The sequence below is a fragment of the Capra hircus genome, chromosome 25 (genome assembly GCF_001704415.2).
Source record: "Capra hircus breed San Clemente chromosome 25, ASM170441v1, whole genome shotgun sequence".
NCBI lineage: Eukaryota > Metazoa > Chordata > Mammalia > Artiodactyla > Bovidae > Capra > Capra hircus.
In genome coordinates this window covers 26,293,474-26,311,410 of record NC_030832.1, presented here as the reverse complement: position 1 = coordinate 26,311,410, position 17,937 = coordinate 26,293,474, and the positions used below count along the sequence as shown (strand labels likewise).

The following is a 17,937-nucleotide window of genomic DNA, read 5'->3' as shown; positions in this document are numbered from 1 at the left end:
GGGGAACCCCACAGCCTTTTCATTTCAATCTTGCCCAGCCTAGATTTTTGTTGTCCATTCTGTAATTCACTCATTCTCACTCAAAACTTCCTTCAGAAAAGGGAACCCTCCTACATTGCTGGTGGGAATATTAGTTGGTGCAGACAGTATGGAAAACAGTGTGGAAGTTCCTCAGCAAACTAAAAAAAAAATTAACATGATCCAGGAATCCCATTCCTGGGCATATATCTGGACAAAACTCTTAATTTGAAAAGATACACACACCCCTATGTCTATAGCAGCATTATTCACAATATCCAAGACCTGGAAGCAACCTAAATGTCCACTGACAGATGAATTGGTAAAGAATATGTGGTATATATTATACAACGGAACACTACTCAGTCATAAAAAAATGAAATAATGCCATTTGCAATAACATGCATGGAGCTAGAGATTACCATACTAAGTGAAGTCAGAGAAAGACAAAATACCATACAATATTGGATATGTGGAATCTAAAATATGACACAAATAAACCTATCTATGAACCAGAAAGACTCATGGACATAGAATGGCCTTGTAGTTACCAAGGGGGAGGGGGTTGGGGGAGGGACAGTATGGGAGGCTGAGATCAGCAAATGTAAGCTATTAAATGGAAGATGGATAAACAACAAGGTCCTACTGTATAGCACAGAGAACTGCATTCACTATCCTATGATAAATCATAATAGAAAAGAATTTTTAAGAAGAATGTATATAAATGTATAACCGAATCACTTTGCTGTACAGCAGAAACTTAACATTGTAAATCAGTTATACTTCAATGAAAAAAAAAAAAAAAACACCCTCCCTCCTCGCCTCTCCCCTGCTCCTGTGATACTCAGTGGAAAACGCTCCATTCTGACTTAAACCAGATACCGCCCCCTCCACCCGCCCTGACCAGCTGCTTGTTCCTGGAGGAGGAACACCCCACCTACGGACTGATCTCATTTGAAACTCACGCCATGAATCTCGAGAGACCTCACGGCCTCTGACTCTGCTCCTCTCGCTGGCTTGCGTGAGGGTCCCTTCAGAGCAGCTCTTCACACCCCCTCTCCTCTCCACCTCCCACACCCCAGCCCACTTTCTCTCACCTCTTTGAGAAAATAGAAACTCATTGGGCAGGAAGGCCCTTTCCAGCATCAGATCTAACAAACGACCCCATCTGGACTCTGTCCTTCTTCCTCTTCCCACTGAGCCCGGCTCGCCCCCTTCCCCCAAGTCCTCCTGGGAGTCCACTCCCCCATCCCACCGCCTTTATCTCCTGCACCATCTGTTTCTAGAAATGTGCTTTGCTCCTTCCCATGGAGAACCAACTCTCTCTGCCCTTCCTTCCCTCCAGCTCCCCTATCTCCTCCTTCCTAGACAAAGTTCTCAGTTTGGCTTATCTCTCATTATCTCCTCAAACCACACCAATTAACTTCTGTCTCCACCCCTTGCTTAATGGAAACAGCTCTATTCGTACCACACAACCAGTGCTAAACCCAGAAGTCAGGTCCTCTCCGTCAGCCCCTCCCATCATTCAGCACAGCAGCTGCCCGCCTCCTGCCACAGGCTCCCATTGCCTAGCCTGCTCCGCTTTTCCTTTCACCTCCCTGGTTGTGCCTCAGTTTCCTTGGCCAACCCCACTTCCTCTGCTCAGCTGCTAAGTCGTGAGTCGCCCTGAGCCTTGTTCTCTTTCTCGCTCTCTTTTCTTTTTTTGGCCACTCCGTGTGGTTTACTGGATCTTACTTAGTTCCCTGGTCAGCGCCCTTTGCAGCGAAAGCTTGGAGTCCTAACCACCAGACTACCAGGGAATTTCCAGAACCTTGTTCCTTTACAAGGCTACATTCTTGGCCAGTCTCCTGGCTTTAGATTCAAAAATCCATTTCTCCACCGCTGACCTCACCCCTGAGCTCTAAGCTCATTTCCAGTTGATGACTTGATGCCTCCACACAGATCTCCAATGGCCACTGGGCTTGGCCTATGACTTCTTCTGGGCAATGAAATGCAGGAGGGAATGACATCACCACACTTTTTCCTTTTCTGTGTTAACCAGCAATATTCAAAAATCAACCTGGGTCCCAGAGAAAAATGGCGTGAAGCAGAGCCACACCCAACCCACAGTAGACATGCAACGGAAGTGAGAAACATTTCCTACGTGAACTCACTGCGGTTTGTGGGGGAGCTTTTTACCACAGTATAATCTAGCCTGTCCTGACTACATATACCTCATAAGTTTGTGAAATCCAATAAGGTAATCGAAGTTGCTCTTTAAACTGTACGCATGAAGATGGGTTTTCACTGTCTCCCAAGCACTGATTATATAGTGGGAAGACAAGATACATCTCTATGATAGGAAAGCAGGCCTTGCTGGAAATATAGTGGAGTTCCAGTTCACGCTGGAGTCAAATTTTCAGTCCCTTGGTCCGAAATTTACTCTTAAAAGTCCCTTAAATTGCCCGTTAAATACAGAATGGTGTGATCTCAGATGTAGATCAACACAGCCTGTTTTCCTCTAGCTCTGGAGCAAATAGCTTTTCTTTGGTTAAATACCAAATAAATTGACTGACGTATCCCTTGTAGAAGAAAAAATGGTCTTTAAACAGCAAAAGACTTTGTCTACCAGATCTATTTTCTCTTCCTCCTAGGCCCACAACCAATCTCTTTCCCAACTTCCTCTGCATGTAGAAGTGGCCGCATGACCGACTGGCAGCCTGTCAATGGGAGTGGAGGTAGCTGGTGCCAGCTCCCTGCCATCCAATAAACCAGCCTCGAGCAGTCCTCCCACTGCCTCTGCCTACGTGAGATGCAAGCAAGCATGGTGTACTTGGAAGATCTGCGTTGAAAATCAGCAGGCACCTGAGTCCCTAATTTCTGGAATTAGGATTTAACCTGGTAGTTCAGTGTTAAAGAATCCACCTGCAAGGGCAGGAGACACGGGTTCAACCCCTGGGTTGGGAAGATCCCCTGGAGTAGGGAATGGCTACCCACTCCAATATTCTTGCCTGGAAAATCCCATGGACAGAGGAGACTTGTGGGCTATTGTCCATGGGGTCGCAAAGAGTCAGACACAACTTAGCGACTAAACAATGAGAACAACAAAAATAACCTGTCTTGTTTGAGCCACTGTGCATCTTGAAGTTTTTCACAGCAGTTAGGGTTATCTTTAATCAGTATCAGGGGTGTAGAAGACTCAGGACCACCTGAGGGAACTGTATTTATTGTGCCTATCTCTGTAGAACACATGGCATGTCCTACATGGTGACTATTTATATAATCTGAGAACACAGAGTTGAATCTGGAAAGTTACTACTGCACATACTTTTTAGCCCGTTCATACTGCTATAACAAAATATCACAGAGTAGGTGGCTTAGAAACAATAGAAATTTCTTTCTCAGAGTTCCAGAGGTTGGAAGTCCAAGATCAAGGCACCAGCACTGATCTGGTAAACAAACAAACAAACAAACAAAAACCTCTTTTTGATTCAGAGCCAGCATGTGAGGACTCATAACCTCATCTCTTCCTGAAGGCCCCACCTTCAAACGCCATCACATCAGTCATTAGGTCTCAACATATAAATTCTTCAGACATACAGACATTGACCATAACAACATATGATGTGACTCCACTGGTCAAATTCAGCCTTGACGTTCCCTACCCTCATCCTCCAGGACACAGGACGATCCTGAAGGTTCCTCCTGGCCCCTGTCTAGTCGCTGGATATGGGACCAAAGGCAGCAAGCTGCTCCCAGCCCCAACAGGGGAAGGGATTCAGAGTCTTCTGTGCTGCTTTCTCATGGACACATTCTGCTTGAGAGAAAGATACCCACACTCTCGTGCCCACCTTTCTTTTTTAGATCCCACTTTGCTGAATTTCCTGGTGGCTCAGATGGAAAAGAATCTGCCTGCAATGCAAGAGACCTGGGTTTGATCCCCAGATTAGGAAGATCCCCTGGAGGAGGAAATGGCAACCCACTCCAGTATTCTTGCCTGGAGAATCCCATGGACAGAGGAGTCTGGTGGGCTCCAGTCCATGGGGTGGCAAAGAGTCGGACATACTGAGCAACAAACACCGTAGTGTACTCGCTTAGTTTACACTGATAGAGATGTCTGGTGTCTGTATAAATGGTTAGGGCGAAAGAGCCAAGGAACCAGTCAGAGCTGTGGGGCCAGAGTGAGTGGTTGGAGGACTCCATCTGGTCAGAAGGGAGATCTTAATACCATGCAGGGCTCTGTGGGGCTCCTGGACACAAAGCCTTTTCATATCCCCCATTTCTTTGACTATAGGAAGCAGCCTCCATAACCTTCCCTGAGTTCCAATGGGCAGGTTCAAGAGAGGATGTGAGATCAGAAAGAAAGAGTCAGGAGCAGACTTGGGGGACTTCCCTGGTGGCTCAGTGGTAAAGAATCTTCCTGCCAGTGCAGAAGACACAGGTTTGATCCCTGATTCTGGAGGATGCGACATGCCTTGGAGCAACTAATCCCGTGCGCCACAACTACTGAGCCTGTGCTCTAGAGCCCATGGCCCACAGGAGGAGCCAATGCAATGAGAAGCCCACGCACGCAGCCAGAGAGTAGCCCCTGCTCGCTGCAACTAGAGAAATACCAGTGCAGCAACAAAGACCCAGCACAGCCAAACACAGATACATAATATTGCATAAAAAGAAAGAGAGAGCAGCCTTGGGGTAGGCTCCTGTTTCCCCATCGACAGATACACAAAACAATATCTTTAAGCTATTTTGCAGATACTGAAAACCCCTCCAGGAGGAAGAAGTAAAGAGCAATTAACAATGGTATGCGGCCCACAAGTATGTAGACCCCAGACCAGTTGGACCTGAAGGGTGATGATGCTGACTCCTACTAATCTCACCACCAACCCATCCCAAGAATGCCCAGGAGCTGATCACGCACCCTTTGAACAATTACTATAACACTTCTTTCTTCCCCAAGGGGAGACACACGGTTTTGAGGGTGTCAGCCTGCTCTGGCCCCCTTTGTCTGGCAAAGCAATAATGCTCTCCTTTTCTACTTCACCCCGTACTCTGTCTCTGAGATTCGATTCCGGACTGGTGTACAGAGAAGCTGAGCTTTCGGCATCAAGCTCACTCATGAAGGATAAAGGATGAAGGACCACTGCTCAGCCTCCCGCCTGCCTGGGAGCAGGCTGACAGGGGAACGCCTGCAGTCGGAGGGGCTGCTCAGCTTGTGAACCACTCTCTTCCTCAAGCACAAATCAGTCCCTGCCATCAACCAGCTTCAAGTCCTTCAATGTTCATCCTACAGGTGACCCCAATTAGAGGGCTCAGGTGAGTCAAACACTGTTCGAGGTGGCAGGAACTACTTAAATAAACCATGGAATTCCTTGCCACCGTTGAGAAGACTGCTGAAAAAAAAAGACTGCTGACGTGGACTGCAGTGTGGTAAAGGTTAACGGCACCAGCTCTGGAACCAAGCCAACCAGGATGGACTCCTCTCAGGACCTAGATTTCCTCTATGGAAAATGGGCTTATTGTATCGTTTAGTACACAGAAGAGTGCAGATGTGAGGTGAAATGGTAATGTGTGTACCTGATGCATAGTGAGGTCAAATAAACTGAAACGCTGTAGTTTGGAGCATGAAAAGGTTTATTAAGGGGTCATGGGAGGAGAACATTTGGTGGCTCCTGCTCAAAACTCCCCAGCGGTTTGAGGGGAGGTTTTAACAGGCAAAATGTGGGGTGAGGACTGCAAGGTGTGTGACTTCCTTCTGATTGGTTGGTAGTGAGGTAACAGGGCTGAGCTCCAGCCGGAAGTCACCATCCTCCACCTGAGTGGGGGCCTTGGTTCTGCAGAAGACCTCAAAGATATTGTTATGTATATTCCTTGAGAAGGAACCAGGACCAAGCCCCAAAGCTGTACTTGTTCAGTTGCTTAGTCATGACCAACTCTGCAAGCCCATGGACTGCAGCACACCAGGCTTCCCTGTCCTTCACTATCTCCTGGAGTTGGCGCAAACGCATGTCCATTGAGTCAATGATGCCATCCAACCATCTCATCCTCTGTCGCTCCCTTTTCCTCCTGCCCTCAATCTTTCCCAGCTTCAGGATCTTTTCCAATAAATCAGCTCTTCACATCAGGTGACCAAAGTACTGGAGCTTCAGCTTCAGCATCAGTCCTTCCAGTGAATATTCAGGGTTGATTCCCTTTAGGATTGACTGGTTGGATCTCCTTGCTGTCCAAGGGACTCTTACGAGTCTTCTCTAGCACCAAAGTTCAAAAGTATCAATTCTTTGGTGCTCAGCTTTCTTTACAGTCCAACTCTAACATCTGTACATGACTACTAGAAAAACCATAGCTTTTACTATGTTTACCTTCATCAGCAAAGTGATATCTCTGCTTTTTAATACTCTGTCTAGGTTTGTCATAGCTTTTCTTCCAAGGAGCAAGCATCTTTTAGTTTTGTGGCTGCAGTCACCATCTGCAGTGATTTTGGAGCCCAAGAAAATGAAATCTGTCACTGTTTCCACTTTTTCCAAATCTATTTGCCCCGATAGGACTGGATGTCATGATCTTGATTTTTTGAATGCTGAGTTTTAAGCCAGCTTTTTTACTCCCTTCTTTCACCCTCAAAAGGCTCTTTAGGTCCTCTTTGCTTTCTGCCATTAGAGTGGTATCATCTGCATGTCTGAGGTTGCTGATATTTCTCCCAGCAATCGTGATTCCCTCTTGATTCATCCAGCCCGGCATTTCACATGATGTACTCTGCATATAAATTAAATAAGAATATAAATTTAGAACCATCCATTGTTCTATGTCTGGTTCTCCAGCATACAGGTGTCTCAGGAAGCAGGTAAGGTGGTCTGGTATTCCCATCTCTTTAAGAATTTTCCACAGTTTGTTGTGATCCACACAGTCAAAGACTTTAGCGTAGTCAATGAAGCAGATGTTTTTCTGGAATTCCCTTGTTTTTTCTATGATCCAATGGATGTTGGTAATTTGATCTGGGTTTCCTCTGCCTTTTCTAAATCCAGCTTGTACATCTGGAAGTTCTCAATTCACGTACTGTTGAAGCCTAGCTTGGAGAATTTTGCGCATTACTTTACTAGAGTGTGAGATGAGTGCAATTGTGCCATTGTTCAAATAGTTTGAACATTTTTTGGCATTGCCCTTCTTTGGGATTGATATGAAAACTGAAATTTTCCAGTCCAGTGGCCACTGCTGAGTTTTCCAAATTTGCTGGCATATTGAGTGCAGTACTTTAACAGAATTATCTTTTAAGATTTGAAATAGCTCAGCTGGAATTTCATCACCTCCACTAGCTTTGTTCGTAGTAATGCTTCCTAAGGCCCATTTGACTTCGCACTCCAGAATGTCTGGCTCTAGATGAGTGATCACACCATTGTGACTATCCGGGTCATTAAGACCTTTCTTGTACAGTTCTTCTGTGTATTCTTGCCACCTCTTCTTAATCTCTTTTGCTTCTGTTAGGTCCTTGCCTTTTCTGTCCTTTATTGTGCCCATCTTTGCATGAAATGTTCCCTTGGTATCTCTAATTTTCTTTTGTTTTCTAATTTTCCTGAAGAGATCTCTAGTCTTTCCCATTCTACTTTCCTCTGTTTCTTTCCATTGTTCACTTAAGAAGGCTTTCTCATTTCTTCTTGCTATTCTCTGGAACTCTGCGTTCAGTTAGGTTTATCTTTCCCTTTCTCCTTTGCCTTTAGCTTCCCTTCTTTTCTCAGCTATTTGTCAGGCCTCCTCAGAGTATTTTGCCTTCTTACATTTCTTTTTCTTGGGGATGGTTTTGACCACCACTTCCTGTACAGTGTTATATACCCCTGCCCATAGTTCTTCAGGTACTCTTGTCTACCAGATCTAACCCCTTGAATCTATTTGTCACCCCCACTGTATAATCATGAGATTTGATTTAGGTCATACCTGAATGGCCTAGTGGTTTTCCGTACCTTCTTCAATTTAAGCCTGAATTTTGCAGTAAGGCCCTTATGATCTGAGTCACAGTCAGATCTAAAACTGCTCCTCCCCTATTTCTGCAACCTCTTCTTTTCTCTGATTAGCAACTGTTTGAACCTGCCCTTTGGAATTCAGGGAAGGTCAAGGAGGCTGAAGGAAGCCTATTTCCTACAAACAAGAAATGGGGCACACAGAGAGGATTTTTACCCAGGAGCCCCACAAGGTCCCGCTGGGTTTCATTAGCAGACCAGCAAATATACCAACTGAATTTTAAAATACAGAATACGGGTACATGTGAAGAATTCATTTAGATACATGAGCAATGAATACCAGTGGTTGCCTCTGGGGAGAACTGGGAGCTTCAAGTGGCAGGAAGACTTCGTCATCCTTTGGTAATGTGTGCAAACTTATATTTTTGCCTATGAATAATGTACCTATTATTTTGAAAGATTCCTACAGCACCTCCATGTGGCCCTCAGGGTGAAGTCCAAAAGCTCCCTTGGGTTCATCAGGCTGATGCTGGCTTCTGCCCTACCTTTCATCAGCTGTCCAGCCTCCAACCCCCAGCATTCAGTGTTTCAGCCACATCGACCTGCTTCCATTTCCCTTTGGCAACTGCCCAGGGTGCTCTCAGGTCGCCTCCCAACTCAGTCAGTTGAGACTCAATCCACCTCTGCATTAACCCTTCCGTCCCCAATTACTGTTACCAGCTTTCTTCTTAAGACACCCAAAGCGCCACAGCACATTCTACCCCCACCCTTCAATAAGCACCCTCTGAGTGGCATCATCTCCTCCCTGGCTAGCCAGTGGCCTTCTCACTGAATCCCCTGAGCCTAGAGCAGGAGTTGAGGCTCAATACACATCTGATAAATGTCAGCCCTCAGACATGAGGGCCTCTTTGCTGACAAAGGTCCATATAGTCAAAGGTATTGTTTCTCCAGTAGTCACGTATGGATGTGAGTGTTGGATCACAAAGAAGACTGACTGCCAGAGAATTGATGCTTTTGAACTGTGGTGCTGGAGAAGACTTGAGAATCCCTTGAAGAGCAAGGAGATCCAACCAGTCAATCCTAAAGAAAACCAACCCTGAATATTCACTGGAAGGATGGATGCTGAAGCTCCAATCCTTTGGCCACCTGATGTGAAGAGCTGATTCATTGGAAAAGACCCTGACGCTAGGAAAGCTTGAAGGCATGAGAAGGGGGCCACAAAGGATGAGAATGGTCGGATGGCATCAGCAACTCAATGGACATGAGTTTGAGCAATCTCCGGGAGTTGCTAATGGACAGGGAAGCCTGGTGTGCTGCAGTCCATGGGGTCAGAGTCGGACACGACTGAGCAACAATAACAGACATGAGCCCCTCTTGGTTAAGCTCTTATAAGGGTAAAATAAGTTATATCTGCAAAAAATCCCCAGTACAGGATCTGGCATATGGTATCTGGCTCAATATAGTCTTTCTTTTCAAAGCTGATGCCAGGCAGCTTTCTGTTCAGATGACAGGGTAAGCTGTTAGGGATAGATGCCCAGAACAATATCTCCTATTGGTAGGTACCCACAAAATGTTTAAGAAGGGTCAGTGATTCTCAATGTAATTGGGGAAAAGAATCAATCAGCTGGGGTTTATTACAATCCCAGACTTCTTGGCCTATCCCTTAATTCCCAACTCTGGAGGTCTGGTGCAGGGTCCAAGAAGCTGGATTTTCCAGAAATACCCCATATGTGGTCCAAGAACCACGCTCTCAGAAACCAACCCATCTATTCATGAGTCTTTACTAAGCAGCTATGATATGCCAGGTCAAGAATAATCTTCTTTGTAGGGACAGAGAATAAGAATAAGAAAAGTCTGTGCCCTTGTGGAGTTTACTTTTTAGTGAGTGTAGAAAATATCACAAGTACACAAGTAACTGTAGACAGCCAGTGACAGGTGTTGTAAAGGAAATAAAGCAAGCAGGCAGGGGACACGGAATGAGCTTGGGTGGCAGGGAGGGGCTCTGAGGTCACTGAGGAGCGACAGGAAGGAGCCAGCTAGTAAACTAGTATCCAGATGGATCACCATTTTTCCCCCAACCTCTCCCCTCAACCCAGGCCCTGCTCCAAGAGTATCTCCAAGGAAACCAACTCCAGAACAGTGACATCCCCTCCTTTATTATCAAGGCCTTCAGAGCCAGGACAGAGGAGATTGCAATGGGGATCTTGACGGCCCCTTTTCTCCTAGCCACGGTACCCACAGGCTTCCTCCAGCCAGGGGCAGAGGTCTGAATCCCTTCCTCTTGGGAACCCTGGCCCCTATCCCACCTCCCTTACTCAAATCCCTAAGATCTCAGGCCAAGCCAGATCCCAGGGCTGAGCCAACAGGTGTGACAATGCCCAGTCCTCAGCCAGCTCTCTTGGGGCCCCCGAAGCACTGCCCGTGTGGGTGGGGCCTCCTGAGCATCCTTCCTGATTTGAAGTCCAGGTCCTTGGCAATTACGGGGGTGGGAGGACTGGTCCCCAGGATTACGGAGAACATCATATCACCAAAGAGGATGCCCACCCCCTGTTCCCAGCAGTTTGGATGACACAATTGGAAAGATGTGAGCCTGGGCCCTCCTCCTAGGAAGAGACTGGGGAGCCGCGTAGCACAGTGAGACTCCCAGGGCAGGTGGGCAGCCAGGGGCTGGAGGTTCCAGGGTCACTTCCTCTTGGCCCGATCTGCCGCGTCCAGGGCAGCCATGTTGCGGGCAGCTGTGATCAGGTGGATGACACTGATGAGAGACTTGAGCAGGGCGATAGGGGCAGTGATCCAGAGGCCCATTCGGAAAAGACCCACCGAGCCAACTGTGGGAAGGGATCAGGGGTGATCCAGAGAAAATAGGATGCAGGTGAGGCAGGGGTCTTGTCTCCCTGGGCAGGCCAGACCCCCTCCCCTCCTCCTGCCCAGTCCCTCATCTCCTACCTGAAGGTCCCTCGGAGAAATTAAACAGGTAGAGGAGGCAATAGAAGAGCTCGTTTCCAGCACACAGGGTGAACAGAGCAGGCTAAACAAACGGCAAAAAGGCTGCTTGAGCAGGAGGGCAGGGCAGTGGCTCCCATCCTCCAACTAAGGGCCAGGGGACCAGGAACTGGGAAAGAGGGGTGCAGGGTGGTGTGGAGAAGATGTGGGGAACAGGGCAGATCAGTCTGCCCAAGGCTCCTCACCCTCCCCTTCAGCTTGGAGCCACAGGCAGCACTCACCATAAGGATACGCACAAACAGGAAGATATTCTTACCCGGCAATGCCGCCATTCTCACTCTCCTTGTCCTACCTGGAGGTACTAATACGGTCCAGCCCACCCAGGAGGAAGACTACACTCCTGCTTACGGCCTAAGGCCTTTAGAGAGCTGGTTCTGCAGACCTCTCTGGCTTCTTCCTCCTTCCCTCACCCCTCAAGCCACTCAGTTCCTCCCTCCTGTGCACACCTGCTGCCTGAGCAGTTCATACACATCCTCCCTACCAATCCTGCCCTGGGCCCAGGGCTGGGGCCAGGACTTGCCCTATGCAAATAGGGAGGGGCGGCAAAGGCTCACTCTGGAGGTGTAGTAGATGCGAAGCACAGGGTTTCCAGACAGGTCGATCATCTTGTGACTTTCACTGCCTCGGACCACAGAACTTAGGGAGAAAGTAGAGGGGGAATCCATGAGCGTGCATCACCAGGAATGCCCACCGAATCCTCAATGCAACCCCCATTACATAAGTACTGGGATTGTCTCTGCTGAACAGAGTGGGGACTGGGCACAGCTGAGGACCATTGGGCCAGAAGTCACAGTCTAGCTGGGTAGCTAGAGGAAGCAAAATCAGGATTCAAAAGCTCCATCCCCTTTCCAAAGGGATGTTATCTCTTTGGAATCCTCAAAAGAGTTTTAAAGATTACTGAGCCAACTGTAAAATAGGATGCTGAGTCAGAGAAGATTCGCCAGACTCCCTTAACAAAGCACAGCTAAAAAGGAGACCTCCCTAGAAGCCTGAAGATACCCTGAGAAGGTCTCATCCCTCCCCATGTAGCGTCTTCTTCCACCAGTCCATACCCCCAGAATTGCAGACCTGTGGAGGTGCAGCCAGTGGCTGGCCACATCCAAGCTCATGCTGAGCTGGAACAGAAGGGTGGCGCGAGGGTACAGCAGAGCCAGGTTGACCAGCAGACACATCGTGGAGCACCGGTCTGTCAGCATGTCCAGCATGGCCCCAAACCGGGTCCCTGAGAAAAATGGTGGAAAGGGGCTGTCAGGGGACAGTGGAGCTGTGACAGAGGCCATATTTGGTGTATCACTCTGATGCAGAGTCTAAGAGTGAAAATGCCCACCATCCACTGGGGGGAGAGGTAAGCAGACTGCTCTGGCTGGAGTTTAAAGGCCAAAGGGCAAAGGTCACCATACCATAAAATGGGGAAGCCTGGTAGCATGGAGACAACATTGTAGAAAGGCGTGAGAAAGCTAACTAGATCTATAACTCATCAATCCATAATCAAAGGTCCAGGTCTCAAGACAAGAAGATCTGAGGTCTTAGGAAAGTCTTAGAGGTGGGTCTAAACAACGGATTATAAAAAATGAGGTCAACCCTCCAGAAACTATCTCCCTTCCTTCTCCATCCTCCCTCTAAACATGCCTTCTGGAATGCTGATCGCTTGTGTCTGGCACACAGCAGATGCCCAATAACCTGTTGAATGGCTTTTGATTCAGAAAAGCCTCTAGCACTGCCACTGCCATGCCCAGTCGCGCTCGTTTTCAACAGGGAGCTTCAATCCCTTCTGCTCCAAAACCAGGTCATTCTAGACTGCCTTCTACAGAGACGGGAATAACAGAGCCCTGGGATTCCCGAGTACCCGCCCACCCCGAGGTCCTGAGGCAGCAGGAAAAAGGGGACGAGGGTTGTGGGGCTGGCTGGAAGAGATGACTGTCACCTTGATTAAGGACTCGAGCAGCGTGTCCATCCAAAGCGTCCAGAAGTCCGCTGAGCAGGTAAAAGGAGGAGGCCGTGAGGGGGCAGCAGGGCATGAAGTAGAAAGAAATGATGGCGAAGAGAATCCGAGCATAACCTTGGAATTGAGACAGGGTGAGACAGGGCAGATCTGGGAGCCTGCCCAAGGCCGCTGACCCTCCCATTCCGCCCGGAGCCGCGGGTAGCACTCACCGATGAGGTTAGGCACAAACAGGAAGATATTTTCGCTTGCCATCGCGGAGGTCCCCTGGCCGCTCTGGGCCTTAACTGGAGGTGCCAACTCTGTCCCAGTCCAGGTGCAGATTCACTCTCCAGCCCGGCGCATCAGCCACGCCCACTGCGTGCAGGTCCCTGCCGGGTCCCAGATGTTCAAGCTCGCTGCCGGCCGGAGCATGGGCCGACCCAGCGGTGCGCCGGGCGCAGGGGGCGCGCACACCCCGCCCTTCCTATGGGCAGACGCTGGCCTCCGCCTGCCTCGCGGGAGCTCCCGCCTACAGTTGCGGCCCCTGCTGCTCCAGCTGCGCTCGGCTTCCGGAACCTACTTTTCTGCGTTTGTCCTTGCAAAATTAGAGAAAGGAACGAGACTTAAGAAATGGCTGCGTCCCCTTTAAGATCTGCCCGCTTCCTTTTCCTTTTCTTCCCTCCGCCCCTTTCCATCGATTCGTACCAAAGTACAGAGGGAGAAGAGGGGGCAAAGAATCATCGACGCTGAGATAAGGAAGGAACTTAAAAGGAGAGATCAAAAGAGAACGAGGTCTAGGTAACTGCCTCTACTTTCTTTTCTGCGGAGGATATTACTCCTGGACATAATGGCAAAAAGATCCCGCCATCCAGAGTCTTTGCACCCCCAAAAGGCAAAGTTATTTGGTACAGCCCACATTTTCCCTTCCCCGCCCCCTCTCTCGGCCCTCATTTGCTGTCGAAAGCTCCAAGCAAAGAGATGACGGCCAGAGAGGCTGGAAGGCGGCCTGGGGAGGGGTTGTTTCTCGCCTGCCCCTAGCGGTGGGAGGATTAGGTGCCAAGGTCCACTTTCCGTGATCTTCCCAAGTTTCTCAAGCCACTGGCACTGGGGTCGGTGCCCGCAAGGAGGGACCCAGAGAGGGTGGAGAAGCCGGGGAAGCGAATGCGACCAGCTGGGAAAATGCCCTCCCCCATTTGGTTCTAGAATCCTTAATTTCCTGGCAACGGGGCTGCGGAACGTCCTCAGACGCCAAGGTTTTTATAGCAACGGCGCCTTCCCGGGTTCCCCTCTTTCCAGCCTTCCTCCCCAACTCCCAAATCCCCCGTCCCCACGGCCCCGTAAAAGGGCTCGTTAGACCTCTCCGTCTCCCCTCCTGCCGAGTAGCCCAGGATTTCGACACATCTGCCAGGTTGGCGGCGGCTGGGCTGCCTTGTCTTGGGAAGGGCCTTGGGTGGGAAGCAGGAAAGAGAGGGCCCCTTCTGGGCGAAGTAAAGGGTAGGAGAGGTGGATGTTATGAGCGTCCCACCTCCTCCCTCCCCTAGGAAGATTTAAAGCAACTATTTCTCTCCCCCCCGCCCCTTTTCTTTTTATTTCAGAGAGAGCTGACACAGTTCTCCAAGGCCCCGGGGAATGGTGGTGGGTTGGGGTTGGGAGAAGTGAGCTGGTTTTGCAGCCTAACTCGGGCTCCCACTGTCCCCAGGGGAATGTCATCCACTCTTGCCAGGAATGAGGAGAAAAAGGGCAGCCGGCCATCCCAACCCACAACCCCTGCAACCTCACTGGGCTGCAATCTGGTGAGCACTGGAGAGGGCTTCTTGGGGTCGGGGTGAAGTGAGCTGGAGCGTGCTCAGGCTGAGGACACTGAGATTGCCAGCCTTCAGACTCTGGCCTCAACCCTGAGCCCAGAGCCCCCAGCCTGGAAACCTCCAGACCTTGCACTTCCATGTGGGGACTCTGAGGCGGAACCCCCCACCCCCACCCCAACTTTCCCTTTTCCAGAAGGTTTCTCGCTCTGAGGAATTCCTGACACAGATCAGCACGGAACTCACTGACGAGGCCTTGTTTGTTGCTGCCTACCACATGAATCCTGTGCCCATCAAGGAAAAACAGACACAAGACCGAGGGACTCAGATATCCAAACATGGTGACTCCCCACCTGAGGATCCCTGTGTCCAGAGACCCACTCATACCCCCAGTTCCAGTCCCTGAGCCCCCCAACCCACCCGCAGCTGACCTCTCCAGGAGTCTTTCCCCAGCTCCCCCATCTCATAGCCGCCCTGGGACCACACAGCGCCTCCCCACCCCCTAACCCAGTCCCCATACCCCACCCCTGACCATGAATCTCCTTAGCCCCTTCCTCACTAGCCACATCTCTTTCTGGCTATGGGGATAGTACTTTCTCTGACTGGGGCCTCTATTTCCAGTGTTCTTCACCAAGACCCGAGGCACTGATACCCGGTGAGTGAGGCTTCACAGGAGATGCCCCTTTGTCCTGGGAGAAAGATGAGGAGCCTGTAGAGGAGAGAGCCAGGGTTTGACAACATCCCAGCAGGGTAGGGGGATTTTACACCACATAGTCCTGTTCTGTTCTGCTCCAATCCTTGGCTTGAGTTCTCACCTCTCTCCTTTACCTTCCGCCATCTGTAGCTCCGACAGAAACCGTACCTGCACAAAGGCACATCTCCTGCCATCCCCTCGCGAGAAGGTATGCGCTGGGTCCAAGGCCATTCAGAATAACCATACGGTTAGAGTTCACATGATATACAGTCCCTGTTTTAGGAACTTGGGACGCAAATGAATGACACAGTCTCTGCCCTTGAAAAGTTCATAGTTTAGTGTGGGGCCAGGCAAGTAAATGGCCAATTACAACAAATATGGTTAAGTGCCCATGACAGAAATGGAAACAGAGAGAAGAGCACTTGCTCACAGCCGCTGTTGGGACAGGAAGGAAAAGAATCATGGAGCTTCCTGGAGAAGGTGACACTGAAAGAAAAATTTCTAGGGAAAAATGAGATGGTCGGGGTATTCCAAGTGGTAGGACTTTTATGAACAAAGGCACAGAGGTGAGTCTCAGGAGGATGACCATGGGTATAAGTGTGTATTCCTTTTTGTTGAAATTAATTTATTTTTTGGCTGCACCAAGTCTTAGTTGCGGCATGTGAGATCTAGTTTGCTGATCAGGTATTGAACCTGGTCAGGGCCCCCTGAATTGGGAGCACAGAGTCTTAGCCACTGGACCACCAGGGAAGTCCCTCTGTGTGGGTCCTTTAGGGCAGAGGAGGCAGTAGGACCGGAAGCAGTTTTCCTGCTGGACTGTGCCGGTATGGTACCCAGGGACTCTTCAAGGGACTTTATGTGTGTTTTATTAAGATCCAGAGATGTTTTCTACAGGTGAGGAGTCAATGAAGAGTGTTGAGCAGGGGAAGTTGGAATTTTAGATCCATCACACTGGTGGTCAGTGGAGAGAGTGAACTGGCTGGAGAGGGGAAGATGAGAGGCTGGAAGGCCAATTAGGAATTGGAGACCAAACTAGAGATGAGTAGGTCCTGAATATTCACAGTAATAACAGAGATGAGAGAAAGGGTAGATATGAGTAATAAAGACCAGGAAGAATGAGTTTGGTAATTGATTAAAAATGGTAGGGGAAAAAGGAAGGAATCAGAGGGCTCCTAGTTTTCTGACTTGGGAAACCTAAGTCTGATGATGCTATACTCCTGCCCAAAACTCTACAGTAGGTCTCCATTTCAGAGTCAAAGCCAAAGGCCTTCAATGGCTTACAAAGGCCTATGTGATCTCTCTCTTCCCCAACCCTATTGTCTGTCTGACCTCATTGCCCATGACTGCTCGCCTTTTCCCAGTCTTGCCAGCCTTCTCATTCTTCCTGGGGCATGGCAGGCATGTTGCCACCTTTGGACAAATTGTGTTTGAGGGGCCCCTGGGAACTCTAGGTGGAAATACCCTGTAGACAGTTGGAAATGCAGCTTCAAAGCTCACTCATGAGGTCTGGGCTGGTGCTAGAGATCTGATGTAGGAGAGGGTTGGCAATTAAAGAGTGTGCAGTTGCCCTGGGAGTGGGGGTGGAAGGGTTTGTGCAAAGTGAGAAAGACAAGGGCACTGAGGGTGGAGCCCTGGAGAATCTCTACAAGAGGTTGGCAGAGAAGAGAGGGGTTAATGAAGAAGGCAGAGAAGGAACTAAGCAAATGTTTATTGAGTGTCTATTATGAATGGGGAATGATGGATAGATTTGTGGGTGGATGGATGGATGGAATGGATGGATCAGTGGATGGATGAATGGATGGATGGATGGAAAGAGAATGGTGGGTGGATGATAAATGGGTAGGTGGGAAATGGTGGGTTGATAAATGATTGAGGGTAGGGATTGGGTGGATAGGGGAAGGATGGAAGAATAAAAAGACATGAGCCTTGGATCCAAAATCAAGACTCGTATTCTTTTCTAGGGAGCTCTCCCTAGCAACTTGACGTCTGGAGAATGATCCCAACTTTGGTGCTGCTCTTGGCCTCTCTTGCCCTCCCCTCACTCTGTCTCTCTGCAACATGTCAAAGCTCCTCTTTCACCGCTCATTCAACAGTTCAGTTCTGGGGGCATTCCTGGTCATTAGCAACATTACCCCTGAAGCCTCCAAAGTGTTCCGGAACCATCACACACCTTGCCACCCTCAACTGGCAAGGACATCCCCAGCAATGAAAAGCTTTAATAAAGAGACAGAGATCCTCCCCTCCTCTCAACCTGGGCAGTGCTCTCGTGTGACTTCTCTGGGGTGATGTGAAAGGAGCACCCCTGCCCCCTTTTGCCAGATGTGTGGGCATATTATTGGAATGGCATATTCCATATTATGGGAATGGTTTTAATTCAGGCAGTTATCCACCTATTATCCATCAGCCTGTTGGCAGAGATGAGTTCAAAGGTTCAGATCCATCCTTCCAGCCAGACTCCAGCATCGTAAGGTCTAGCTAGGCCTGTGACATCTGAGAGACTCTGTCCCTGCCACCAGCGTCAGTGTTGAGGTCTCTCCTCTGCGCTTTGGAGCCTCCTGGCTTTGGAACACATCA

General features: G+C 49.2%; 2 protein-coding genes across 5 annotated transcripts; one reads left to right on the top strand and one right to left on the bottom strand.

The window, feature by feature from the left end:
- On the bottom strand, positions 9,801 to 13,540 carry CDIPT (CDP-diacylglycerol--inositol 3-phosphatidyltransferase). The gene is made up of 6 exons (XM_018040956.1): positions 13,098 to 13,540; positions 12,868 to 13,002; positions 12,012 to 12,165; positions 11,498 to 11,579; positions 10,887 to 10,968; positions 9,801 to 10,768 (listed from the first exon to the last, which is right to left on the bottom strand). Exons 1-6 carry the CDS (start codon positions 13,138 to 13,140, stop codon positions 10,623 to 10,625), a joined length of 642 nt encoding a protein of 213 aa, XP_017896445.1. The 5' UTR covers positions 13,141 to 13,540; the 3' UTR covers positions 9,801 to 10,622.
- On the top strand, positions 13,850 to 17,817 carry LOC108633909 (putative protein T-ENOL). Of its 4 annotated transcripts, none has more exons than XM_018040955.1 (6): positions 13,850 to 14,120; positions 14,567 to 14,660; positions 14,866 to 15,010; positions 15,291 to 15,324; positions 15,514 to 15,571; positions 17,325 to 17,817. In XM_018040955.1, exons 2-6 carry the CDS (start codon positions 14,571 to 14,573, stop codon positions 17,358 to 17,360), a joined length of 363 nt encoding a protein of 120 aa, XP_017896444.1. In that variant the 5' UTR covers positions 13,850 to 14,120; positions 14,567 to 14,570; the 3' UTR covers positions 17,361 to 17,817. The 4 variants fall into 4 exon arrangements, 3 of the variants coding, with proteins under 3 accessions (XP_017896444.1, XP_017896443.1, XP_017896441.1); XR_001917276.1 differs by having other exon boundaries at positions 13,852 to 14,120; positions 15,291 to 15,419; positions 17,325 to 17,613; XM_018040954.1 differs by lacking the exon at positions 17,325 to 17,817 and having other exon boundaries at positions 14,869 to 15,010; positions 15,514 to 15,959.